The sequence below is a fragment of the Pipistrellus kuhlii genome, unplaced genomic scaffold (assembly GCF_014108245.1).
Source record: "Pipistrellus kuhlii isolate mPipKuh1 unplaced genomic scaffold, mPipKuh1.p scaffold_m20_p_37, whole genome shotgun sequence".
NCBI classification, from domain to species: Eukaryota; Metazoa; Chordata; class Mammalia; order Chiroptera; family Vespertilionidae; genus Pipistrellus; species Pipistrellus kuhlii.
The window spans coordinates 852,641-880,449 of NW_023425537.1; the positions used below are offsets into that span (position 1 = coordinate 852,641).

General features: G+C 54.2%; 1 protein-coding gene across 4 annotated transcripts in view; it reads left to right on the forward strand.

Moving 5' to 3' along the window:
• SLC39A11 (solute carrier family 39 member 11) overlaps positions 1 to 27,809 on the forward strand; it is a 142,835-nt gene that overhangs the window by 74,339 nt on the left and 40,687 nt on the right. For all 4 annotated transcript variants that reach the window (XM_036407644.2, XM_036407648.2, XM_036407645.2 and 1 more), the window contains one exon: positions 19,411 to 19,581. In XM_036407644.2, coding sequence (XP_036263537.1) covers positions 19,411 to 19,581 — 171 coding nt within the window. The remainder of the gene's footprint in view (positions 1 to 19,410; positions 19,582 to 27,809) is intronic.

Below are 27,809 nucleotides of genomic sequence, written 5' to 3' on the forward strand. Positions count from 1 at the left end.
CAGTGATGAGAGAGAATCATTGATTGGCTGCCTCCTGCATGCCCCCTCCTGGGGACTGAGCCCCGCAGCCCTGTATTGGAAGTCACATTGTGGCTTTTGGTAGCAAGTTGAAGTTCCCTCCGCTCCTCTCCTTACTCCTTGTTCTTTCCGCGTGAGATTCTCGGGCAGTCCAGTGGGAATGAGATTTAAAGAACAACATGCAGTCCAGATGGCCAGGGACTTACAGTTACATTGTACCCCTGTGGTCCATGTGTCTTCCCTCAATGGCCTTGGGTTTCTTTTTCCTTACGCCCTCCCCCCTTTCTCTTTTATGGGGGGCAGGTGGTGGTGGTAGGAGGTATTGTTTTCTTAGGACGTTGAATAAACAATCATTTTAACAAAAGCCCTCATTCTAATTGGCACCGTATTTGAAATCAAAGCCATAGGGATCTTTATGAGGGCCTCATTTCCTGGTGATTGACTTAATAGAATTGCCTCCTGGAGAACTTCCCCTGGAAAAAGATCTGGAAAAGACATCAGTGTGGGCAGTGAGCAGCGAGCTACTGCAGTTCCCCTTCCTCCCCCCAGCTTGTCTCTGGGATCCAACGAGTCAGTTTGTCAGAGGACGGAGTTTGGTGAGTATTGGCCAGGAAATCTCCCTGAACCGCATCACACTGAGCTCTTCTTTTTTCTTTTTAAAATGCATTTTTATTGATTTTAGAGAAAGGAGAGGGAGAGGTAGAGGGAGAGAGAGAGAGAGAAAGAGAGAGAGGAGGGAGGGAGGGAGGGAGAGAGAGAGAGAGAGAGAGAGAGAGAGAGAGAGAGAGGGAGAGAGAAACATCAATGATGAGAGAGAATCATTGATCAGATGCCTCCTGCACGCCCTACACAGGAGACCAAGCCTGCGGCCTAGGCACATGCTCTGTTGGGAATCAAACCATGACCTCCTGGTTCATAGGTTGACACTCGACCACCGAGCCACGCCAGCTGGGCACACTAGGCTTTTCTGACTCCAAAATTGTATGCAACTCGGCCCAGCGCTTGGTTTGTGGACCAATTGCTTTTGCCATGGGGTCAGCACACCTTGAATCCACAGAAATTTATAACCCTTTTAGCCCATGAGCCAAGAGATTCAATTTAGTCTGCTGCTCACTGAGAAAAGATAGAGAGGAAAACAATCACCTCAAATCAACGGGGAAATCGACTCCTCAGTCTGGAAGGAACGTACGACATTATTAAACTATTTCTCTTCATCCTTTTTCTACCCCCAGGAAGGTGATTATCTCAATTTTTTTTCCTTCCTAAGACTCTCAAGTGAGGGAGATTCTGTATTTTTCTCTGTCAGCTATTCTGGTCTCCCAATAACTTTTATAATTAGAAAAGAAAATTAGAAATGCCTTCCCTTATATTGCCATGGAAGCGCCTGTCATCCTGAGCAGCCTTGGTAAAAATCAAGATCTCATCTGGTCCTTTACAGCATTTGTTCAACAAATCTTTATTGAGCTTTCCTGTCCAAGCTGAGGCTCCTTCTCTCAGCCCCTCTTGCCATGCATTCAAGAAGCAGGGTTCATATCACCCTTGTTTTAACTTGTAATTAAAAGCCCTCTTTTATTAGGCTATTGTTATCTGCTTTTTGCATGGTTATATCAGTCAGCACAGGCTAAAAGCTGTAACAAACATCCCCTGTGACCCCAATAGAGGATTATTTCTTGCTCAAGCCTCAGTCCCGTTCGGGTGTTCTGCTCCATGCCCTGCTTCTTGCTGTATCCTGGCGCCCACACTCCATTCATTTCATGGTTCCTAGAGTCAGGGAGTTCTCCCCTAGGTCTGCAGACCAGGAAAGAGCATTAGCAAGGAGGATTTTGGAGAACTCTCTTAGCTGTCAAGTCTAGAAATATAATCTATCTTTTCCGCCCACAGCTCATTGGCCAGTACCAAGTCACAAGGCCCACTTCCCCCCCCCCCCCCCCCACACACTCCGCCCCCATCTGCCAGGGTTGCTGGGAAGAGCAGTCTACCTGGATGGCCGGGAGGAAGAGGAAAGGAAATTTGGTGAACACACAGCCGCCTCCCGCCCACCGCTATCAGCTTCCCTGTGGACTGTGCTTGGCGTGCTCTCCCTGGGGCCTCCTGGGGCCTTGTTCTCACTCCCACAGCCTCTCCTCTGTGTGAGAGGCAACCTGTCGATGTCTCTCTCTCACATCGATGTTTCTCTCTCCCCCTCCTCCCTCCCTCCCACTCTCTCTAAAAATCAATGGAAAGAATATCCTCAGGTGAGGATTAAAAAGAAACAAAGAATCAGGAGGCAGATTGGACACCTTCATGCACCGTCATTTAGCAGAGTTCCCAAGTTGGAGAGAAGACCTTTACTCTCCGTCTTGAGATAAGCGTGGAGCTCTCCCGTCTCACGCCGTGTCTTGGTCTCAGTGACCATGGGATAATTACTTGATCCTGACTCTAGGACGAATCTCCCAGCTCTTGAGATGGTTCAGTTAACACAGAGGAAAAAAAAATGTATGTTATTAGAAATGCTGATTTGAGTGGAGGGCGAGAGAGTTTTCAAGGCGAGAAGGGAGCAATTAGGGAAAGCTGAGTTTCTAAACTCCCACTTCAAACCATCAACAAAGAGTGAAGAACGACCCCTCTCCCCCACCCTCAGCACGTGCACATTGAGGGCTTAGGTTCGCATCTAGTTAGAACGGAAAGAGCACATGGAAGCAGCGACCTGCTGAGAAGCGCGGGTATTTTTAATGAGGATTTTTTTCCTCTTTCTATATTTGCTTTCGTCCTGGCAAGCAGGCCTGGCAATAACCACAATTTGTAAATTGGTCCCGACATGTTCTCTCCTCTTTGAATTCCCCGAGTGCCTGCCACATGATTAGAGAGAAGCCATCTTTTAGATCAATCTCTGGAAAGAAGCTGTGCTCTCAGCATGCAGGAGGATGGTACCTAAACGGGACATGACAGATGCAGCGGCAACTGCTCTCCTCCTGGAGGCAGAGGGAAGCTACTGAGGCACCGGGACGGGCCCAGCTCCGCACACACCATCGCCCTCTGCTGCCCAGAGCCACCCACCCGCCGTGCACAAGGGCATGGAGAGGGGGATGTGGACGGAAGGGCAGGTGTGCAACCCCCTCCGGAGGAGTGCACGCCGTCCCCGCCGCCGGCGTTTCCTCCTGGGCCCGAGGCTGTGGACTTGAAGCCAGCTTGGGGATAAATAGGCAGCTTGAGCCAGCGGCATCCCAAGCTCTGTAACCAGCTGTTTACTGTGGCAGCAGAGAGGAAGCAGGAGCTGGAAACGCAGTAACAGCCTGGGAGCTCATTTCAGAACCCCATCGAGTCCGCAGGAAGTCGCTTCGACGTTGTGTGGTTTTCAGTTGGCGTTTTCCTCGCTCGCCCAGAAGGTTCAGACTCAGAACTCTGGCTCGAGGAGAAAGCCTGTGAGGTTTTTGTTCTTCAGACCGCTTTCTTCTTCCCTCCGGAGACCAGGCAGGATCATAGGATTGTCCTTTTTGTCTGAGATGCCGGGTGGACTTCTTTCTTTCTAGTCTGCCCTTCCAGGTAGGGACAGAATTTCAGGAATCTCACATCCGTAGGATGTCGCGTCCTTTGTCGGTGGCCCAAGGCCTTCCCTTTGCCCCACGTGGACAGCGACCCCCGGAACCCGCTGACCCGCAGGCAGCTTCAGAGCTGGAGTGCAGGCTGTGACCTACCGCTTCCTCACCAACCACAATCCATCTTAGCTGCGCACTCCGCTCTGCGTTTTACACCTCCCATTTGTGGATTTCCTCCATCACATCTGGGTGTTTGTGGAGGGAGATTTTGGTTTTATCTCCATCTTTAATCTTGCTAGAAGCAGACGTATCTCTCAGAGAAACTTAGATTTGCAGAAACAATGGTGCTCACACCTTTTCTTCAGTCGTTTGCCAAGTCCCCCGTGTCCCTGTCTGCCAGGCAACAAGCCGTTCTTCAGTGCCACTCACTTCCTGACACTCGACGAGCGTGTCTGTTTCCAGACTCACGGCTTGGCGTTTCCATAGACTTGACAATGCAGTGAAAACACACACACGATCCTGATCGCCACGCCTGGGAAAGGCGGGTTAGGACTTCAGCGAAGCTGTTGGGCAGGAAGGGGATTTTTGAGCGGGGGCTGATTTTGTCAGTGGTGAGTCCGTTCACGAACCCTGTGGGGTTTCATCACCCCACGTTCGCTTTCCCGTTCCTCCTTGCAACTCGGAGAAGGCATGGCTGGGCCACCCGGACCCTAGCAGGCGTGGTCCGTGAGCACCGGACACTTTCAGAACCGTGTGCTGGGGAAGTTGGCAGGGGGCCGGCAGGGGGCTCCTGTGAACCCTGTCACCGTCCGCAGCTCGTTTGGCCAGCTTCCTTGGAGCTCGGCCCGCCCCGAAAAGGACACATCTTCGGGGAAAGCCCACGCCTGTGGGCCCACGTCTCTCACACAGGGGGTCTTGATCTCTCACACAGTGGGTCTCGATCTGGTGCATCAAGATTTGCCTGTGCTCTACCTCTGATTGGCCCCGAGTTAGTGCTCTGGGGGTGGGGCCAGGGAATCTGTCATTTATTTTATTTTTAAATATATTTTTTATTGATTTCAGAGAAGGGAGAGAGAGAAAGAGAGAGAGAAACAGCAATGATGAGAGAGAATCTCTGATGCCTGCATGCCCCCTACTGGGGATCCAGCCCGCATCCCGGGCTTGTTCCCTGACTGGGATTGGTCTAGTTCATAGATCAACGCTCAACCACTGAGCCACGCCGCCCCGGTGGGAATCTGTCTTTTAAAATCCCCGGTGATGCTCAGTCGTCGTGCAGTGGAGAATATTGGTCTTGATGCCCGCAGCAAGGAGCTGATGGTGAAGCCAGGCATTCCTAAGCCTTTTGGGGCTAACAGAATTTCCTTGGAGTGGAATAGCTGCAGCAAGCATGTCAAACTCGTGGCCCATATGCCCCATCCCTCATTTATTTGGCCTGTGTTAGCCTTTGAGTTTGACATGCGTGGACTACAGACAGAGAATGGGGGGGAGGAGGGTGTCTTAATTGCTTTGTTCTTGGTCGTGGTGTGGGGGAGGGATATTTGGCTCAGGTGTTTATCAAAAGCCTCATCTTTAGAGGTAATTTTTTTGGAGGGAAGGGAAGGGATGGTGACATGAAAAGAGGAGGGGAAGAGGACTGGAGAAAATCTGAACTTTCAATTCCTCGGGGTTTGAGTTAAAACGTTGCTTGGGTTTTAATTAAGCAGAGCACCTTCCTCCCCATCCCTGGTTGCCATGGCAGCAGACTCATTGCTATCTGTAGCCCATCCCATCCCAGCTCCTGTAGCCCACCCCACCATCCCCGTCTGGAACCGGCAGCCCGGCAGGCTCCACGGAGCCCAGACCCAACTTCTCAGCAGGCGTGGGGCGGCAGTGGCTTAAGGCCGGGCAGGTTTTGATGGGGGAGGCGACAGCTTGCCACGTCAGCCGGTTTATGGTGGGTGAAGGCCACACCCTGATAACTCCGAGAAACGTGCCAGGCCGCTCTTCTGGGCTGGGCTGTTCCTGCTCACGTGCTTCGACCCAGATTCAGGCATCGCCTGAGAGGAGGAGTCTCAGGTCATCTGTGCTCCTCCCCAGGGTTCTCACTCCCCCAGCACCTCTCCGTGTTTTCCTTGAGTCCTCGATCCTCCCAGGGCCGCCTCCCGGGGCCTTCTACACTGCCACCTGTCCTCAGGGCTCTGGGCTGGTGCCTGGAGGAGACGGTGGGCTCGGTCATCCTGAGAGAGGCCGCAGAAGGAGAAACACGGTCCAGGCGAAAGGTGATGTGTTCCATTTGGTGCCAGACGAACAGAATGCCCCCACGTGAAGACAGCCCCCAAGGGAACAGTCAGAGGAGGTCTGGACTCGATGCAGGAGTCCATTCTTTAGTTGTCGTTAATCCTCACCCACGAACATTTTTTCATGGAATTTTTTAGAGAGAGTGGAAGGGAGGGGGAGAGATAGAGACATGGATCGGCTGCCTCCGGCACGCCCCCTCCTGGGGATTTAGCCACAACCTGGGCATGTGCCCTGACCGGGAGTCTGCCAGGGACCCCTGGGTGCCTGGGTCCACGCTCAACTGCCGAGCCACGCCTGCTGGGCTCCCCCACCCTCCTGTGTAGAGCACTCGGTGTGGGTGAGGGTAGCTGTCCCTCTGCCAGCCCCACGCTCCTTTTCCGCACCCACGGTCAGTCGGTAACATGCTCAGCATCACTCCGAGGCCCACGCCTCCGAGGCCCTCATTTTCAGCCAAGCCTGTCTGCTCTCCTGAAGCCAAAAGGCACAGAGCTCTCCTCCCAGCCCCTGCCGGAGGGCGTTTGTGTTCCTGCCAGGAGCCAAGCCATTCTTCACGTGTCCCTGGTGGTCGCTGTCTGAATAGGAGCCGTATGAGGACGTGTGTTCCCTGCCTGGCAGCCGGCTCTGCTCTGCCCCATTAAACCCTGCACCGTGCCTGGCAGGGCCTCCTCGGTCCCCGCGCCGATCGCACCGATAAGGCCCGCTCCGTTTAATTTCCCATTTCTTTTCTTTTCTCCCTGCTGTCTCAGAGCCCGGCCGCCTCAGGTCAGCACGGCACCTGTCATCTCCCTCTGCCAGCACTCCTCCCGCAGAGCAGAGGGCAGAGGGCAGAGCGCACGCGCCAGGCGCCGGGCATCTCCAGGCATCCCGCTCCGTCTGATGCGCAAAGACAGCTCCCCTGTGAAGACGAGGAGGCCCCCAGATCATTACCAAGCGAAAGGCGGGGCTTCTCTCGCTGGGGCTGCGTTCTGACAGGTCCATCCATTTTCTGAAGCTGATTTTCTTTCTGCCATTTCCCTTCTTGCTGTGTTACGGCCAGATCTCTGGAGAAAGGAGTGGTGCTTAGTCCCCCCACAGTAGCTGTCTGGTGCTATTTCATTAAGCTGTTAAGTTTCTGTCGCCACGGTGATCTCTAAAAATCCTGTGTGTGTGTGTGTGTGTGTGTATGTGTGTGTGTGTACATATATAATTAAAAATATTAAGCCTGAACATGGAAATATAATGGTTTAATGAAACAGCATAGATATATAAAATGTGCGTAGTGTACAGATCATCCATGTACTCCTGTGTGTAGATGTGTGCACATACTCCCTTTATCCATCTATCTGGCATGGTTTTGTCTGGACAAGGAGCCCACTGCAGGGATGCTGGGGACCTGATATGCCCCCATCTCCCTGGCGGGACCATTTTTTGGAGCCTGCCAAGGGGGATGCGTTTCAGCCAAGTAACGACACTGGGGGCATAAACCTGCTGTGGAAGAAAAGGAAAGGGGGACAGGAAGTTACCTGTGTCCCAAAGCCAAACCGATGACCTCAGAGGGCACAGCCCTCGCCTCTTGGTGACAGAAAGTCTCCGTCCCCTCGAGTAGCAGGTGCTCCTTTCTGAGAGTGGAAATGTCAGCGTGACGGTGGGATCCGGTCACTTTACAGACAAGGCAGGGCTCCACGCGGCCCCCGGGGAGTTGGGTTTGACGGTATTGGAAATTCTGCACCGGAGCCCGTCATGATCCGATTTCCTCTCCTCCACCAGGACCTCCTGCCCTTTCGGATTTAACTGGAGGATGGATTGGGTTCACTAGACACTGGGGACCTTTGCTTTCTGTTTTATTAACCCGAGTTCCCTGTGGGAACTGCCGGAACGTGGTTTTGTAGGGCTCGGCGTGTGCCAGCCAGGGAAGCCCCACACCCCCATTCTCATCGACTCCCCACCAGAGCCCCACAGAGTGGGTAATGTCACCACCCCCACTTGACAAGCGGGGAAACTGAGGCACAGGGCTATCAGGTGACACCTCCAATCAGGAAATGGTCAGGTGGACGGGAAAACAGCTGCATGCAAGTGGGTGAACCCAAGTTCCCTTTCCCCCTAGACCCACCCTCCCCTGCTCCCTGCTGGGCAGTGACATGTGGAGTCCCTGTGTCACCACCTGGAAGAAAAAGGAAAAGGGAAGCTGAAGAGGTTGGCGGGGAGGAGAGTGCCCTGGAGCCTGCCCTGACTTCCCGTGTCTCGGGTTTGTGAGTCGATGGACAGGGACCCGAGGTGGCTGGCCCTCCAGCAGGCAGGAACCGGCTAGTGAAACCCAGACGGGCGTCGGCCGGAGTGAGACGCGGTGGGACCTGTGGTCTCTCTCGCGGGGACACAGGCTGGGAGAGGGCTTTTTCTTTATTCCCAGGGCCCCAGTCTTGTGGGGTGGTTTCCTCTGTGGGCTGCGCTGAACTGGACCTTCGCACTCTTGTTTCCTGAACAGTTTAATAGCTGGAACACCCTGCTGGGGAAATACTTAGCTGATTAAGAAAACAGACTTTGAGAAACAAACATTTAGCTGCATTTACACAATGCACAAGGTATTCACATCTCAATGATACGCTAAGGGGGGGTTAGCCGTAAGCCCAGGCGGACTGGAAATGAGCCCACCTCACCCAGGAAAGACCCCAGGGGCCTGGATGTGGCCGAAGGGACCGGGGTGCCTGTGCCCCTTGCAGGTTCTCTGCGGCCAACCCCAAATTCTCTCCCCACCACCTCCATTTTCCAGGGGAGCTTCCTCCGGGCTGGTGAGTTCATATGAAACCACCTGGCCCACCCCACCTCGTCCCCGGTTATTCTTCACGTGGTTTTCTGGGGTCTGGCCTGTGCTTGAAAAGAAGGGGAAGGCAGAGGCGGAGACCAGCGCCCATGAGCCTCTCGCAGGCTCCTCCGGCCCCTCTCTCCCGAGCCTGTCCTCTCTCGGTAGGCTTTTATAGGCAGGGTTGACCTGCGGGCATCCAAGGACCAGGACTGGCTGCTTTCATGGTCAAGAAGACTGGCTGCTTTCCTGGGAAGAGCAGTTAATCTGGCAGAAACTCGTGGCTAGAAGGCCCCGGTAAGGAACGGGGGTGTGCATGGGCAGCCGGCCTTGGGTGAGAAGATGGATCCTGGTGTGGGCCCGAAGGCCAAGTTCAAGTCCTCCTGGCCCTCAGATATCTGTGTTGTTCTGCCGTGAGGGGTGAAGCCTGCAGTACTACAGCCACCTGAGGTTGGCCACTTACTCTGGAATTACGGGGTTCGTCCAGACACCAGGACTAGGCAAGGCCGGGGGGGAAGGGGGGGTCGAGCCTTCCTGACACAGCTTGTAAATTGAGCCTGAAGGAGAAAGGGCTCAGAGACCACCCACAGAGATCACGTTTATGTCACCGAGGTCACCGAGCAAGAAACATTGGCCCTTTGAAATTCCGCCAACATTTGGCCAGTTTTAAGTGGTGATTTATCATTCTTCCCAGCTAGCTTTTATTATTCTAAACAGCAGAGCTCCCTGGGGGCCTGGCTAGTAACTGGTCGTGCCTGACCTTGAAATGATTTGGACAATAAACGTATCTTTTCTTCTGACAGAGAGAAGGAGACAAAGCTTGAGTGTGTTTTCCTAGTTCCCTGTTTGGCCGCTGGAAATTCTATATGGTGTCCTTTCTGAACTGTTCTCAGCGGTGGGGAACCTTTTTTTCTGCCAAGGCCCGTTTGGATAGGTATGACACCATTCGCAGGTCATACAGACTTGTCGATTTAAAAATTAGCCTGCTGCATTGGGTTAAACGTTTAATCAACTCACCCTAATGCCTTGGCACGGCCAGACCAAATGATCCTGTGGGCCTATACGGCCCTTGGGCCGGACGTTCCCCACCCCTGTGTTAGCTAAAGGAAACCAGATAGAGAACCACTGATCCAGGGCAGCAGTCGCCAACCTTTCGGACCTCACCGACCACCAGTGGTCTGCGGACCACCGGTTGGCGACCACTGATGTAGGAATATATAAAATGTGGGCTATCTTCAGGCTTCATTGCTATTTAAACCGGTGTACCATTGATCTAGAGAACATATAAAATGTGGGCTGTATCAGGCTTTGTTGCTATTTAAACTGGTGTTTCAAAACAGTGTGATCAAATGGAAACGTGTGTGTGAGTGTGTGTGTGTGTGTGTGTGTGTGTATGTGTGTGTTTCCATCTATATGTACAGTACATATATACAAAAGATTGCCAGTATTCTTTACAGGTGGTTATCCCTGGTGGTGAATGATTTTCACCTTTTCTTTGTGCAAATTAATATCTTCCCCTTTTTCTTACAGCGTATGCAAATTTGTATGTTGTCAGGAAATATTTTAATCAGTTTAAGGGACAATCATGCCTTTTAATGGAGGGCACAACGAGATGCTCATTACGCGAGGCTAATGAATTTGTTCCTCACTCTCGGACGTCTCTTGTTCCATGAACAGTCGGAATGTGCTGTCCCGCGGCTCATCCTGGGGACTTCGTCACGGCGTTCCGTCAGCTCGGGCACCGGAAACAGCCATGTGCTCGTGCTCACCGGGGACGGGCGGTCACGTCGGCTACCTGTGTCCGAGGCTGCCCCTGGCAGCAGAGACTGTGCGTGCCGGAGGGCCCCCTGACGTCAGCCCAGCTCAGCTCAGCTCTTTTACAGCCAGAGGAAGCGAGACCTTCAGAGGTCGAGGTCTTCCCAGGGCTGAGCACAGAAGACGAAGACAGGAGTTGGCCTGAGAAATCTTAGCCATGGGTTTCCTTCACTTGATTGTCTTTCTACAGGGAAGGGACACTCTGATGCAAATGTGATGTCGAGTTGAAGGCATTGAAGGCACGGATGTCTGAGGGCAGGAATAAAGCTTCCCCGTAGTAGCTTCGCCCTGTTCTTTCCTCCTTTTTCTCCCTTCCTCCTCCTCCCCCTCTAGCTGTTTAGCTCCCAAATCCCTTGACCAAGTTTGGGACTCTTTTCCCCCCCACCTTGGGGATATTGGTGGAAGGCAGAGTCTGCCTTGCAGGAGAGCAGTTGCATTACCCGCCTCTCTTGCAGCTAGATGTGACTATGGCCTGACTAGTCGGACAGACCTGATAGCAAAGGGGCAGTGGTTCCAGCAGGAGTGGCCCGCATTCAGCACCAGAGGCCTGCGCTGGGCATTTGGTTTCCAGTATTGGGGTAGAAGTGCTGCCCCCATGAGGGTGATGTGGTGGCATTTGGTTGGTAGAGCAGGAATCCCTGGTCTCCTTGACCTTATTTTGGGTTCCAAGATGGGTTCTGTGGCCTCCTGGGTTGGTTCCCCAATCACTCAATGCCCTTCTGATGAATGAGTTGGTATTGGTTGCCCACCACTGGCGACTGTGCAGGTTACATTCTCCTACGGACGCTGGGCATGCATGCCAGTTTTGCTGTGCCTCCAGTACAGCTTCCACTCTCTTCCCTTCTTGTCACAGAGATGGAAAGCAACGCCTACATCTTCAGGCACATGCTTATCTTTATTTGTTTTTTGTAAACAAATGCATCAATTGTTCACATCCTGAAAAGTAAGAAAATAAACCAGGAAGTGTTTATGGGACATCAAGTCTCACTTAAACCTGATTTTCTGCGCCTCATTTTCCTTCCAGTTATGCGGCCTGTGACAGAAGACAGATGTTGTTTTCCTGGTGCCGTTTGCAGGATAGAAAGCTCCGTGTTAATGTTGACAATATGTATTGTAACAACTAAGCAGTTCATTGACGCAGTCCTTTTTTGTGGAAACAGGAGACCTAGAGGGAGAGAGGGATTCTGCAGGTTTAGACCCTATATAGACTCTCTGTAGACGTAGGAAAATGCGAGAGTGCCACTGAGCCACACTGGCCGGGCATGATGCCCTCTTGGAAATGAGTATTAGACTCTTTTGAAGTCAATGCCACTTTCTACTGGTGGATTCCCCACCCCCACCCAGGGGCCCGGTGGTCTTTTCCCTGCTGTGCTGGTGGGCTGCACACACACGTGCAGGGTGAGCTGAGAACTATAGACACAGCCCTGGGTTCGTTCTCAAACCTAAGTCCTTTGGCTGGGAGTGTGTTCATGTTGATAGAATGTTCTTTTGTGCCCGTGAACTGGAAGAGCGGACCTGGTAGATGGGTTTTGATCATCTGGACATTTTGGCCCAGTCGACGGAGAGTAGGAGCCATCACCTCACTCGGATGTCTGAACAGGCCCTGTGTGCGTGGGTGGCTTCTTCAGGGATGAGAGGTAAGAGCGAACCCATCGCTCCCTGTGATGCACGTTTAATTTTTACCAATTAGGCAGGTCTATTTGTGCCTGTGTTGTCACTAAGCAACTGCTTATTCATCAGCAGCAAAGGCGGGGCGTGGATTGCTTGCAGTGCCTGGAAACATGTATGGACGGCAAAGACGGGGGATTCGAACCGGCCTCTCACACAGGCAGCCCGGGCCTCTCTGATAGTCACGGGGCCGTGGTCATCGGAGTGACCAGTGGGACGCCTGTGATAGTTACGAACATGGTGAGGTTCTCATCATGTTTCTTAGGTCCCAGATGCTCCACTGCCTAACGGATGGTAACAAAGCACAATAGACACTCACCATCCCCGCCCGCAGCCTACTTGGTCTCCGATGGAATCTCTCCCAGCCCCGCCCGGGTCATACGTGACCCACGCCGCCCATCCTCGGAAGGCTTCATCCTGACACGAGTGGGGGCTGCCTTCCAGCACACTTCTCCATGCCCAGAACTTGGACCCCAAATTAGGCGCAAATAGGACTGTCAGATAAGACACCGGATGCCCAGTTAAACTCAAATTCCAAATGAACAGTGAATGCTCTTTAGTATAAGTACAGTCCACCCCTTACTTGGGACTTACACTAAAAATTCTTCTTCTATCTGAGATGCACATACAGCTGAGCACCCTGTCGTTGTTTTTTGTAATTTGCTGAATCTGGAAGCTCCGGCAAGGGTCCTGTCCTGCTTCCTGCTCTGTGTTCTGGCCGAAGGACTGCTGTGTGGTTTGCAAGAATCCCAGGCCTGTGGGGAGGAAGAGGATGGGGAGGCAAGGAAGGCTGTCCTAGACCCTCTTGAAAATAGAGGTGCTTGGATATTGAGGGAGAAAAGGAGCTTTCGGGACCGCACCAGGCAGTGGCATAGATGACACGGGTGACGTGGTTTTTAAAGAAGGCACTACGCCATCTGGAGGAACCTCAGGATGGAATTTAAAAACGGAGGCTGATACGCCACCCCGGGTAGGGGGACACAGCGGAGGAACCGTACCCGTGGCTCCCAGCCAGGTCTCATTAGTCATGGGCTGAACCTCAGCGGGTCGCAGGACAGTGACCCGTGTGTGCGAGGAGGCAGTTAATCCCATTAGCGTGACTTTAAAAGGCCTCATTGGGAGAGAAGACCTTTCACACACCAGGAGGAGAGATATGCCTGAAACTATGAAAAATACTCAACTTTCCTTGTAGTCAAAGCAATACAAATAAAGAGAAATAGCCTAACCCCCTTCAGTGAATACATTTATTTCCAAATGAGAAATACCCAGGTCAACTCGGCAACCGCCGGTGGGCACTGGCACATTCCGTGGCTGGGAGGATCAATGGCGTGGCCTTTCCGGAACTTACTTAGACAAACGCATCAAGGCCCTCTGATCAAGAGGTCAGCTTCCGGCAGCTTTGTCCACATTTCTGATGTGTATGTCGGCAAAGGTTTTGCAGTGATCTTTATAGAAAAAGGGACTTAGAAATAGCCTGCCTGCCCAGTGGTCGAGGTTATGGGAATAATAACTTCGTTGTGTGAAGTGCTTGCAAAGGCTTTTCATTGGGGGGGTGGAGGGGGAGATGCCTGTGTCACGTCTAGGGCAAAGTCTGCAGTCGTACAGTACGTCTGCGTTGTGTGCCTCCGCCTGAAAAAGCGCCATTCTCCGGCCTTTGTTTCCTGTGACGTGATGGTGTGTGGCTTACCTTTTCTCCCACAAGCTCTGAGGTTGTCCTAGGTTGCTTCAAGATGCATTTCATAGCTTTACTAGAAGCCTGAATCGTGCTAGAATGGGCTGTCCTTTCCCTGGCGGCCGCCACTGCCTTTCCACTCCGGCCCCGCCCCTTTCCGCTCAGGCCCCGCCTTCCCACGCTGCCCAGAGGCCCTGAGAGACAAGCAAGTGTCCCAACCCTGTCACTCGGTGCCTGTGTATGCAAATTAGCAACCATCTTTGTTGGGTTAATTTGCATATCACTCCTGATTGGCTGGTGGCATAGTGGAGGTATGGTCAGCTTACATGCTTGTCTATTATTAAGATAATCGGAAGCGAGGTTGTTGGCAGCAGTATTTTATTTGGGGCACTTTCCCAGTGGCAAGATGGATGTGATGGCCGGCCAGCCCTTCTGCCTTCCCTCCCTCGACCACTTATACCCATTAAACCTATTATGTTGAGTGGATGTCCATGTTTGTTTCATGCCAGGACTTCCCATTTGCAGCCTATATGTTAGCAGGTTGAGGTTTCCTGGGGGATCTAAGGACACTGCTGAGTGCACAGCCTGGGACGGCTCAGGAAGCGAAGGCATTTCTCCATGAAAAGGCACTCGGGCGTTATTTCCCTTCCTTCTTCCCTTCAACTCTTTTTTTTTTTCTTTTTCCTTCAACTCTTGTTAGGTCACATAGAGCCTGTCTCAGCACCCCTCACCAGTTCCTGACACTGAGCCATGTCTCCATGCTCAGTGGCTTCTAAAGACAGCATTTAGTACAGAAATGTCGAGAATCAGACTCCCCTGCCTCCCCCCCCCAAACCACCAGGCTGTGCCCTCCCATCCCCAAAAATCAAAAGCCAAGAATTAGCTTCTCCCCCTCTGCCCCCAAACCCCAGATTTCAACAGATGCCTCCCCTCTTTGGGGACATTGAAGCCAAAATTACTTTGAAGATGTAGTAGTGGAAAGTGGGAGGGAGTGTTGGGTAGACGAAGGGAATTTTCTCTCTTTTATTTTCGGGCGCCTATGCCTGCATTTGCGTTTGTAAAATGCACATGTGACGCAGCTCCACTGTGTCCAGTTGTAGGGAAACGGTTGTGGGGCAACCATTAGTCACAGGCAAGCACCTGGAAGGTTAGGATGTTGTGCAGACCCCCCGGCTTGCAACAGAAGCGTCCCCTCACATGCTCAGCTGTTTCCCGGGGCAGCTCATCCCCTTTGCACACCTTCAGTGGCACATGAGCCATGACGCCATACAACAAAGATCTCCTGCGTGGAGTCAAGGCAGGAGCCTTTGGGGGGAGGGGAGGTGCCCATTCTGGGTGGGAGGGAGCAGGAGGAGTTTGCCCCCGTGTGGTAAGATCCAGGCACTGCACCTTTTAGCCTCTGGACAAGTGTGACCGTTCAAACGCTGATAAAGAGGAAATGGTTCCGCAAAGGACAGGCTTAGAAATAAGCAGAATGCCCTCCAGCCATTAAAAATGAGAGGCAGCGAGACTCAGAAATCTAGAAACTATTTCTGAAATTTCAAGTGAAACAAGTGGGATGTGAAACTGTACGCTAAAGCATAGAATCAACAGTAATAGAATAGCTAGCATTGGCTGTGGATGTCTCGTGCCAGGCACTGTGCTGAGAGCTCTGCGTAGACTTTAGTGCTCATAGCAATCTTATAAGGAGATATGATTATTAAACAACCCACTTTACCACAGTGGCACTGAGGCACAGAGTAATGAGTGACAGAGCCATGATCCCGTGGTTGACAGAGCCATGATCCCGTGGTTCGCAGAGCCGTGATCCCGTGGTTGGCAGAGCCGTGATCCCGTGTTTGGCAGAGCCGTGATCCCGTGGTTGGCAGAGCCATGATCCCGTGGTTGGCAGAGCCGTGATCCCACCACAGCCAGTGTGATCCAGCATCTGTTCCGTCACCATACTCCCTGCCAACATACAAAGCATCAGCGTACAAAAACTAGGCACAGATGAGGGACAGATGACAGCTGTCATGTCAGGGATGCCGGACACCTGTCCTTGGGCAGCGGTCTTTTTTGGGGCAGTGCTCTCTAATGTGGTTGTGCTTGTAGTTTTACAGAAAGGAGACACCGGGAGAGCTGCCGATAGGTTTGGAGACGGTCAGGGGCTTTGGTTTTGATGTCTCGGGGCCAAGGGGCCCTCTGCCAAGGCTTCCTGAAATCCCCACGTGACTGTCAGAAGGGCTCCCTTGGACCTCTGTCTGTCAGTGTTGATGCCAATGTTGAGTAATTATTTCATGTTCAAGTTCAGTGTAAATTACATAAAGGAAGTCATGCTAATCCCATGAATGATTAGGGAAACAGAACCCAATTCCTTAGCAAGCCTTGCCACACTCCTGGCTAATTGGCTTTCTTCCCCCAATTATCGTGATGCCCTGGGAAACCAGAAAAGAGGGAAAACATTAGTCAGCGGCCCCTCCGGCTCCCTGCTTTAGGGCGGCCTTTCCATTTTGTTCGCGCTTCGGGGTTCACCCACCGGGAATAGAGACACCCTCCATTTATGTTTCCTAACGGGTTTAGCTTTCAGAGAAGGTGTTTCTCCGGGGATTTGAAAATTTCTGCCCGAAGCAGCCAAGGATTTGCCCGTTTGTACTAATTCAACCAGATCGCGCCCAGTGGCGTCTGGGGACGTGTTTCAGGCCCTCGTGACTGGCAATCTGGTCATTAGCGCTGCCATATTCACCAGGGCCTGAGCGCCCAGCCTCGGCCCGGGAGATGGGGTCCCCGCCACACGGACAGCAAGCTTCCTGTGTTCCTGGTGGCACTGGGCCCGGGGCGCTGGAAACAAAGGCTAATCTGGCATTTACCCAGATGTTCTCATCCGAGGGCCTTGAATCCGTGAGGGTTCCAAAAAAGTCATTTTAAAATCATGTCGATGTTTTTGTTTTTGTTATTTGCCGGAGAGAAGATGGCAGCTTCCAGAAGCAGTGGCTGATCCAGGTGTGGGCCCCTGATCTGGAGGAGGCGGGACTCTTCCCTCCTGGGGAGGGAGGGAGGCAGTTGCGCACTGAGGGGAGGGGCTCCCCGGGCAGCCGGACGCCTGCCCGGTGCTCCCCGCGGACCCCGATCTGCTTTGCCCTGTGATACAGTGTGTTGGGACAAGGATCGTGCCCCTGGTTTGGGGGAGGGGAACCCGGGGAGTCCTGTGTCCCATCAGGTCCCGTGGAAGAGTGGGCCTTGGACTGGTCCGTCCGTCCGTCCGTCCGCCCGTCCTGCTGCGGTGCTCGTTCTCCCATGCAGCAGCGCGGGCCCCTCCTGCAAAGGTGACTTGGGAGGGCGCAGTGAGCCCCGCCAGGGGTCCCCTCTCTGTGTGGGTTCTGCGGTGCTTGCCTTCAGAGTCTAAGAGAGGCTCTTGATGATGACCCGCCCTGACGTGGTTCCTTTCCTCCCTCCGGGAAGACCTGTGGGCCCGGCTCCTCGTTATTCCCCTCCCCACAGTCAACCAAGGGGCCTGGGCAGGAGGAGGCCCCAGGAGGCAGAGGACTTGGCGTGACCCCACCCCTTACCCCCCCACAGCCCAATGGGGGTGAGGAGGTGGAGGAGGGCGTGTGACCCGGGACAGTCACTCCCCCTCTCTGCTCATTTGTGAGAGGGAGTGACCCCTTCACAGGGCTTTTGTAAGGACTCGGGTTGTTAAAATAACTCCTCAGCATCGCCTGCCAGCCAGGGCCATTGATGTTTTCCCGTCTTTGAACTTGGCCTCAGCTGTTCCATGCCTGAGTGCGCTTCCTCTTGGCCCAGGCCTGCTTCAGAGGTGTCAGTCAGAACCTCTCCTCTTTCAAGAAGTCTCCTGGGTCCCGCTCTGCGTCCGCTGCCCCCAGGCGTGGCGGCAGCCCCCAGGGCGGTCCCTCTGCCCACGGCGCAGGCGCGGCGCTTGGCATTTGTCTTACTCGGTGGCGCGTGACGGTTTAACGAGCCTGAAGCGGGAGAGGCAGGAAGATGCATTGCTCAGGGTCCTCCGCGCCCCTGATTGATGAGGGCTCATTAGTGGCGGCTTATTTAAGGTTCCTGCGTCCGCTGGGCGTTCCCAGGCTCTGTGCCCCCCACCTGGGACCACAGGGCCTGGCTTCTTTCCCAGGCTCACGACTCTGCCTCACGACCTTCCCAGGAGAGCCACGCTCCGGGCTGCAGTTTGCTGGCGCCGTCACGACTCTGGCCCTGGAGTGTCATTGCAGGAGACGCAGGGCCTGCTCCTCCGTGTCGCTCACAGCAGCGAGCACCGTCTTCAGTGCTGGGCAGAGACGCAGGCCTGCCCCTTGGATTTAAACTCACGTCTCCCTGCCTCACACCCTGAAGTTATAAAATTCTAAAGGGAAGAGTTTGGGTCTGGGGTTGTTTTTCCCCCTTATCGCCTCCCACGCTCTGAGGAGGCCCAGGGAGTGAATGGTGTCCGCTGGCTAGTCCCACGGGCATTGGGCCACCTCTGCCAGCGTGCGGCCTGCTTCCTGCTTCCTGCTTCCTGCTTCCTCTTCCTGCCTGCACTCCGGTCTGCTTGCTCGTGTCAGTGTTCCTGGGCTTAGCATCCCAGATACTTAGCCCAGCTGGGGTGGCTCAGGGGTTGAGCGTTGACCTATGAACCAGGAGGTCATGGTTCCATTTCCCATCAGGGCACAGGCCCGGGTTGCACGCTCAGTCCTCAGTAGGGGGCGAGCAGGAGGCAGCCAGTCAATGATTCTCTCTCATCATTGATGTTTCTCTTTCCTCTCTCTCTCTCTCTCTTATTCCTGCTCCCTCTCAGTAGTCAATATATATATATATTTGTATATATATATATATATATATATATGTATGTATATATATTTAAAAATCCCAGATATGTAGTTCAGTTTCCAATCCAGCCTCAACAGCCTGAGTCCTTAGATGTTGTCAGAATGTACAACAGCCTTCCCCCAGGTGTGCACAGACACCCACCCACGTGCAAACGTGCACTGGGGCTGCCTGACAGGAAAAGCTGGGACCGGGTGGCACTCGGATGCGCTGACACACACACACACACACACACACACACACACACTTGAATGGGTCCCCAGGAGTCGGTGTGACCAGGAGAGTCACGGGGTATGGCTCTGGGGGCTGTGGACGAGCAGGGCGTGTGACAGCACCACTTCCCCACACACAGCACTTAGGACAGTCTCGGGATTTCCTTGCAGCCTCTCCTTTCATCCTCGCAAAAGCCCGACACAGCAGGCACTGTTATCCCGCCTCGAGAATCAGGAAACTGAGGCACAAAGAGGCTTAGCAGCTTGCAGGCCGCAGTCTGGTTCTAGAATCTGCACTTCTCGCCCCTGCTCCGCTTCACCTCTCTTAAGGGGGCATGGCCAGTGCATCCTGTTTTCACCTTCCTTCCCCCTCTTAGTGCCTTCCCATTGGGCGCCGAGCGTCCGCTCAGCGAGTGCTTGCAGAGTGAGTGAGTGGATGCGTGAGTGCGTGAAGAAGCGGAGGGATGAGGAAGTGAAGAAGCGGAGGGATGAGGAAGTGAAGGAACACGGGGAGAACGCACGGTTGGTTCATCTGCAAGTTAGGAAGAGTCTCCTGTCCCCATCTGAAAGCCCCCTCCGGCGCCGCTTGCCCACGTCCAAAGCACTTCCTCCTGTTCACAGTCGTCTCTTCCCGTCCCTCTTTCTGTTCAGACAAGAGCGAGAATGGCGAGGCGTACCAGAGGAAGAGGGTGGCGGCCCCCCACCACCCCGAGGGCCCCGCCGTCCCCGCGTCGGCTCCAGGGCCCGCGGCCCCGCCCGGCGGCAGCAGCTGGAGGAGGATCATGCTGCTCATCCTGGCCATCACCATCCACAACATCCCAGGTGAGGCCCTGCCCGCCACGGGGCAGGCACTGCCGCCGGCCCAGCTGCCTGGCTGGGAAGGGGCCGGGCAGTCGGGGTGCGGGTCCTCTTTAGAGGGATGCGCAGATGTTTCTTGTCTATATTGCTGGGGTCACTTCTTCTCGATGGGTCCCTTTTTGTGATGAAGCTTCCCGTCCCTGTCACTTCGAACAGCGTCACCCCCTTTTCCCTCGGTCAGCTCCTCTCTTGGTGTATCTGCTCCGAGTCCTTTGGAGCCCCATTCCCAACTGTCACCTGATTCCTATAAAAACACGACGTATCGTTCCTCTTCCTGGTCTGAAAGTGCTGAGTTCAGTGATCAGCCTTGCCGTTGGTCCTGCCTGTAGCAGCTTCCTGAAATGGCCTTGTCCAGTCCTTCCCTTGTTAGCATTTTGGAGGAATTGGTTTTGTGTCTTTGGATTTATCTTAATTGAGAGAAATAAGGTGCTGGCGTTCTGTCTCCAAAAACGACACTCGCGTGATTTAGCGGCACTGGACACGGACACCGAAAGGCGGCCTGTTCCCCTCGGGCCGGGAATCCCGGAGGCTCAGAGCTCCAGTGCCATCTGCCGCCTGAAAAGCACTTGACGAGGCAGGTGTTCAGCCTGGGGTCGCTGTCACCGAGGCACGTCCTTTCCCCGGGGCATCGCTTTCCAAAGGACGAGAGCGGCCAGCCGAGAGGGGCACTGCCACGCATGGAGCATGGGCAGCCTTCTGTGTGCCGGGGGGCTGGCAGCCGCGGCCTCCATCAGTCACGACCATTTCTTCCCGAAGCAGGTAAACCGCTGCACCCCGCACACCTGTTTCTCTAAAGGGGGTTCTCTCCTGCTCTGGAGCTGTGGACAGATAGCCCCCAGGGGTCTGTGAACACCCAGAACCACCCGCCCACGACCGCGGCTCCCTTTTCTGTACCCGAGGGGAAGTGAGCATCAGGTAGCAATGGAGCTCCTTCTAATCCCTTTTCTCGAGGAGCTTATGGTCCCCACAGGGCGCCGCCGTTGCTTTGTACTCGAGGAAGGTACACGGAGAGCTCAAAGGGATGCGAAGGAATCTCATCCAAACGCGTCCTATCCGGTCCATCAGCCCTCTCTGGCCACGGGCTCCTCCCTGCGCGGTCTGAGCTGCCGGCGGCACACGGGGACCGGGCGGGGAAAGAGGACGCTCAGGCTCACGCCACCACCAGCCCAGAGCCCGTGAGCTGCAGCCCATGTCAAGGGGACTGCAGATGGGACTGCCCTGGCCCGCCGGGGTGGGGTGCGGACCCTGCCGAGGTGATTAACGTCGTTAAATAGATGAGATGAATAATGTACTGTCTGCGGGACTGCTCATGACATCACCGAATGCCAGGCTGAAGGGGCCACGGGGACCACTAACACGCCCTCCCCCACATTCTCTAAGGAGCCACGCAATGCTCGGCTGGCAGGGTAGCCTTATTGCACCTGGGGAAGCCTCGGTTTCCCCAGCAGGACAGCGGGGGCAGCGTCTGGACCCTCCCAGACCGCCCGACCCTGGTCTCGGCCATCCCAGGTGGGCACGACCCCCATGACCTGAGTTTCCACCCCGGCAGGTGGTTCCTGTGGAAGGCGCTTCCACCTCCTCCAGGGTTTGGAAACACTGCCACACGCTCCTCTAATCAGCTGCGTCTCCGTCTCGGTGGGAAGCCTGACACTGTCATTAGCGCGGGCTCCCGTCTGGGTGATGCTTCGCTCGGCCTGGCGTGTCCCCGGGCGTGCACCGAGGCACAGGCTGGTGGGTGGGAGCGTGAGAATCGCCCTGGCGCCTCGAGGGTGGAGACACAGGAAAAGTGACAGAAAAATTACTTGGGGATGGTGTCACCTCCTGCCACAGGCCGGACACACGGATGGACGGACGCCGTGCCCTGCGGGCCTTCCGATCCAGGAAGCCACGTTCTGTGTCTGCCCCGGGATTGGGCTCCCATCCAGACTCAGCCCACGTCTGCCAGTCTGCCATCCTCTACCTGTTCCGTAAATCCAGGAAGAAATGAAAGCCGGGGGTTTGAACACACTTCTGTCTTAGGATTCAACGTTTCCAGTAACTTACAGATGTCTTCCTAGCAACGGGGAGGCAGATATTGGGGATGGCTCAGCAGGCCCGTCGTCATGTCTGATGTTGGGGTGCAGGGCAGGTTGGGGGAAGCTGCTCCGAGGACAGCTCCTCGTCCACTCCTCTGAGTGCTGTGTCATCTGCAGGACATGCCCCCCACACACGTGCCAGGCCATGTAGCTGGTCAGTGTCCACACAGCCCCTCAGAACAGCTTCTCCCCACTCAGCCTGGGCTTTGCAGATAGGACATCTGCTGTCCTGGGGACCTCACTGTGAAGTCTGTGCCCCAGGGACGCTGCCCAGTTCACCACCCTGCCCCCTCTATTCCTGAGAGACAGTGCCCCCCCCCCCCAAACACTCCTCAGCCCTCGTTCACTCTGATTGAAGTCCAGATACCTTGCATGTTTGTCCCCTTCCGTATGTTCCCCTTCTGTATGTCCTCAGAAACCCTTCCTGGCTCGGAGATGTCAGGGGAGAGGCGGGGTCACGCTGACGGGGAAACTTATCCCCGAGTCCCCTTTGCTGAGCAAACTCCTCCTCCGTGTCAGTGCAGCGACAGGGCAGCTCGTCTCACGCTCTCGTAACCATGCGCTTTCCCCAGCAGAGCCACTTATGCAATCCGTGTCCCCGTGGCATCTCAGTGCTCCCTGTGTGTCCTGGTGGCATCTCAGTGCTCCCTGTGTGTCCCGGTGGCATCTCAGTGCTCCCTGTGGGTCCCGATCTCCGAGTCAGCTTCCCTCTCATGCTGGAGCTGTGGGGCCTTATGGGAGGCATTGGCTGATAAACTGAGTCACTGGCCCCTCTGCAGCAGAGACATCAGCCCGGGGCGGAGAGTGGGCAGGCGGGAGTCCAGGCACAAGGAAGACGGGGTGCGTGTGGGTTTGGGGAGGACAGAGGGGCCGTGAGATTGCCTGGGCCTGGGGCCCTGTCCTGCGGGGGGCCAGATGCTCTCCCCTGACCCGTGTGGTCCGCGAGGACTCCCAGAAGCCCGGGCTTCACCTCGGGGTAATTCTGAAGAGCGCCCTGTTGCTTAGAGACAGGAGATGGGCCTGGAGTGAAGATAAGGTTGCCAGGGAAACCAAGCCACAAATTCCCTTGTTTTTCTTGGGGATACTGGACGGACGGAAGAGCAAAGAAGTTTTCTGACAGCTGGAAGGAACATCTCCCTGTGTGTGCTTTAAACAAACTGACGCGTCGTCCAAGACACAGCCGAGCCAGTTCCCGAGTTGACAAAAGCAGGGAGTTGAGTTTTGCATTTTGTGTGTGTGTTGTTCTTGTTGTTGTTGTTTTAATATCAGGGAGCACCTTCTGATGCAGACAGAAGCAAGCAGCTTTTTAATCTTGATTTATTTTCAGAGGTGAGGCCCTAGGATGCAGCCCCTCCCCAGTGTGTGACTTAGCTTTATGAATTCCAAGTTTCCATGTGCTGCCCCAATCTCTTTTAGGGGCGGGGGAGCTGGGCAGGAAGCGGCCTGGCTGCACCGTACGGGCTGCCTAGGGTTTTGATGAAGGGAAAAGGGGAGAGGGGAGGGACCCGGGTCTTTCCGGAGCCCATCACCTGAGTTGTTCTTGGCTAAGTTCTCCCTCGTGTGGGGAGCACTGTTTTGTTTTGAGCTCCAGCGTGGTGCCGGGCTGTGTCTCTTCACGCTTTCCCCATGGCCCCTCTTCCCGTCTGACACCTGCTCTGTCATTCTTACACTCTGGCCCCAACAACGGATGCTCAGGGGACCCCCTTCCCCCAGAGACTCCCACACCCTCACTCCCTCCCTCCCTTCCCCCTGCCTTCCAGTTTCAGGCCCACCCTTGACCTGGCCGGTTTCTACTCCAGTCTGTGGAGCGTGCACGTGTGTGCCAACCCGCCCTAACACTCTCCTGGGAAGCAGACCCCAGGCTGCGTGGCGTCACCCGTCCGGACCTACCCTGGAGAGACCATCCGGCTCCCGAGACCCCGGGAGTCAGAAAAGCCCATAACCCAGCCCGTGCCGCCTCGGGAGGGAACTGATTCCTTATCAGTTGACTGGAAGTCAGCTCTTCTGTTGGCCACAGAACTCTGTCCTTCCTCTCTCCCCTCTCGCCCTCTCCCTTCTTCTCTCTCTAAAATCAGTAAAAACATGGCCTCGGGTGAGGAAAGAAAAGCCCAGCACAGGGATGGCAGCCGCGGGACACGGGCCCCTGTTTGGTTTCTGCTTTGCCAATGACTCTACTCCTCCTAGTCCAGGTCCCCATCGGGTCTTCAGCCATCACTCCTTCCTCCAGCTAGCCCTGAGGAGGACGGCTCCCAACTCCTGCTTTGCCTTCTGGAAAGTTCTAGCGCAAAGCGTTCCCTCGCTAAGGAAAGGGGGAGAAGGGACACTGGAAGATGACAGCAGCCTCTGTCCCCCCACGTGGCCGGCCTGAGAGGCTCCGAAGCAGGAATGCACCCGAGAAACCTCTGGGAAAGGGGCCCCCTTAGGGCCTGTCCCTGCGGGAGGGCGGCGTGGGGGGTCAGAGCGCGCCCGGGTTTGATCCTGGCTCGGCCCCTCACTGGTGGCTCGAAAGCACATTACCGTCTCCTGTACTTCCCCACCCCATTTCCATCTTACAGATGCAATTAAATTGCACAGGCATCTTCACAACAGATCGTATCCAACCCTCCCCTCTAGATTCTAAACCCTTCATATTCTCATGAATTTTTACTGGTGCTGTGATTTGAAGCAGCATCCAAAGTGTCTGGGTGCGGTGGTGATAATTCCTCATCTTGAGGATGCTGTGCTGAAGGCAAACGGCTGCCAGCCATCAGATTGATGGCCCGATGCTTGTCTTCCCTAAGAAGTGGCTCCAGCTAAATAAGATGGCCTCGGCCATGGTTAAATAAGATGACCTCAGTCACTGGTTAAATAAGATGGCCTTGGCCATGGTTAAATAAGATGACCCCGGTCACCGGTTTAATAAGATGACCTTGGCCTTGGTTAAATAAGATGACCTTGGCCATGGTTAAATAAGATGACCTTGGCCATGGTTAAATAAGATGACCTTGGCCTTGGTTAAATAAGATGGCCTTGGTCATTGGTTAAATAAGATGACCTTGGCCTCGGTTAAACAAGATGACCTTGGCCTCAGTTAAATAAGATGACCTTGATCATGGTTAAATAAGATGGCCTTGGCCATGGTTAAATAAGATGACCCCGGTCACTGGTTTAATAAAATGACCTTGAGAAGCAGCTTTCTCTCCAAACATCTTATGTGTAGTCTTGTTTTTTCCTGGCCAAAGTCTGGACTGTGGGGAGAAGTTAGTTTATTCGGGGCCCATTAAGCTGGTGGAAATATTAACTCTCTCCAAAGCCTGGGATTGTTACACAGCTTTGCTGACAGAATTTCTATTGTGGGTGCAATTTCGTCGCTTTATAGATATAAGGCTTTGCTCTAGATCTGATGTATTTTATGGCAAAATAAGGCTCTTTTCATCTAACAGCGCCGGCTGCATTCGCCTCCCCGAGCGAGTGGAGAACAAGAGGAGATGGTGAGGTCTCCGGCCCCCAGAGCGTATCGTCCAGTCAGCGGTGGGCGGATCGGAGCCGGAAAGTGTGTGTCTGACAGGGAGGAAAGAGAGAAATCCTTGTGGTGTTTTGTGTTTTTTTTTTTAATCTTATTTTTTCCCCAGTGGTCAAAGAATTTTAGGATTGGGATGGACCTCTGAGTTTTAAGAGGAATTGAAGCTCATAGGAATGTGACCTGGCAGAGGTCCCGCCTCACAGCAGAGCTGGGGACAAAGGAGGGCTGAGCTTTGTATTTTAGGTCCACCATCTCAAACACGGCAGCTGGGATATGCAGAGGCGCCCGGCCCGCCCCTGCCTAAGGTCCAGGCAGGCTTCTAAAAAGATAATCGATCTTTTCCGCCCCCAGAAAACCTTTCCAACAAAGCTTTAAGATGACATGCAGGGACGCTTCATTTTCTTCTTATTTCTAAAATCAGGTTATCACACATGTACAGTCAGACAAATCCTAAATGCATCTCAAAGGATTTTTATATCTCTACGTCTCTGGGACCGCTATTCAGACTAAGATGCAAAATATTTCTCAGAGCCTTTCCCAAGCACTGCTTCCCCTAAGAGGTAACAGCTATCCTAACTGGCTTCGCACGGATAGGTTTTGCCTGGTCTTGAATATCATTTAATGGAATCGCACCGAATGTTCCGGTCTATATCTGGCTTCTTTGGCTCCGAGATTTACCTAGGGGTTGTTGCGTTAGTTGATGATGATGACGATGATGAGCTAGGTAGCATTCTGTTGTGTTTGCATGCCGCCATGTATGCCATCTGCTGTAGATTGATACTGTGGTTTTCCAGTTAGGGGCTCTCAGGAGGAAACCACAGTGAACGTTTGGACTAGTGTGTGTGTGTGTGTGTGTGTGTGTGTGTGTGTAGCCTAGAGGTTGGGAGTAGTGTGGAGGCTCGGAGGCTGTGAGTAGTATGGAGGCTTAGGGTTACGTGGAGGCTGGGAGTAGCTTGGAGGCTGGGAGTAGCTTGGAAGCTGAAAGTAGCTTGGAAGCTGAGATGTGATGGGACAGCCAGCAGGACAGCTGACAGTCACCTGTTTCAGGAGTGTTTAGATCTTTATCCCACACCCAACACCTGGACAGTCACATCTCTGGGACCCGGCGGGACATTCCTTTATTTTCCGGGTAAAGGAACCGGGCGTATCTGGCTGGTGCATCGCAGGAGAGGGCCGGCGCGGGGGCCGGGAGGAATGGAAGGTGGTGGTCACAGTGGACAGAGACTAGTGAAGCCAAAAGTGAGGGTGTCGCGTCCGTCCTCCGGGAAAGAAAGGGAGGACCTCCGCTGGAGAAACCGGAGGCTCAGATAAATGGCCTCCAGACGCCGCCCTTTGGAGCCCACCCCGCAAAGGTGACGGATGCGCAGTCCCCCGGGCTCTCCCACCACCCCAGCCAGTGAGCTTGGTAAAGCCTGCGAGTCCATCCGACTGATCAGCCCAGATCCCTCACCTCCTGAGAGAGGCCTTCCCGGAGAAAGAGAAATACCGAAAGCTAATCTGGAGATAACGGAAGCAAGGCCCCGGCAGCTGGGTGCGGAGGAGGGAGCAGAGGGGCTGGAGCTGAAGCTGGAGCCGGACCTGAGGCCCCAGAGCCGCCTGGGGCCCCCTCAGTATTCCGAGTTTCATCTCGAGAGCAGTGGGAGGCAGACGGGGTGTTAGTCACGCTTCGTTAGAAACAGGAGTTTGAATTTTCTCTTTCTGGGTGAACGGAGGCGCTGAGACCCGCCGTGAACAGCGTGTGATGACTGTTCCCAGGTGCCATGAGCGCCAAGGTGCCGTCCCATCTCCCCGCCTGGGCAAGGCGCCCCGGGAGACGGCCACGCATGCAGGCCCAGCCGGTCCTCACCGCGACCTAGATTTGAAAGCTGCTGTCACCAGGCGGAGGCGAGACGTGGGTCTCTCAAGCTCGCTCCCCGGCCCCAGGCTCTGTCTGGATCTCGTGTGCCGCCTGCACAGCTCGCCGGGGGTAGGGCTCAGTTTGGGGAAGGCCAGGCCTGGTTCATGTTTGCAGAGCAGCCGGTGTTGCTTCGGAAAGGATGTGGGATTCAGACTGAGAAGCACAGCTTGGTTACCACGGCTGCTTACCCCTTCCTGTACACCCGATTCCATTCGTTCAGACAGAACCGTGAGCACATTGCCTGACAGGCACTTCCCCCTGAAAAGCCAGAAATCTGTTATCTTGAATCCCTTTCCTCCCTTAGCTGTTTCCACAGTCCATTCTGTCCTCAAATCCTCTGTATTCTGTTAAAGAAAAAGTTTGTTCAGTCCCAGGGTTAGAAAAAGAAATGCCTTGCCGAAGCCGGTTTGGCTCAGTGGTAGAGCCTCGGTCTGCGGACTGAAAGGTCCCAGGTTCGATTCCGGTCAAGGGCATGTACATTGGTTGCAGGCACATTCCCGGTAGGAGGTGTGCAAGAGGCAGCTGGTCGATGTTTCTCTCCCATCGACGTTTCTAGCGCTCTATCTCTCTCCCTTCCTCTCTGTAAAAAATCAATAAAATATATATTTAAAAAAAAAAAAAGAAAAAGAAAGAAAAAGAAATGCCTTCGTGGACCGGGCAAGCTCATGTAACTAAGGCACGGCAGCCGGTGAAAGACGATAGGGAGGAGTGGGGCCTG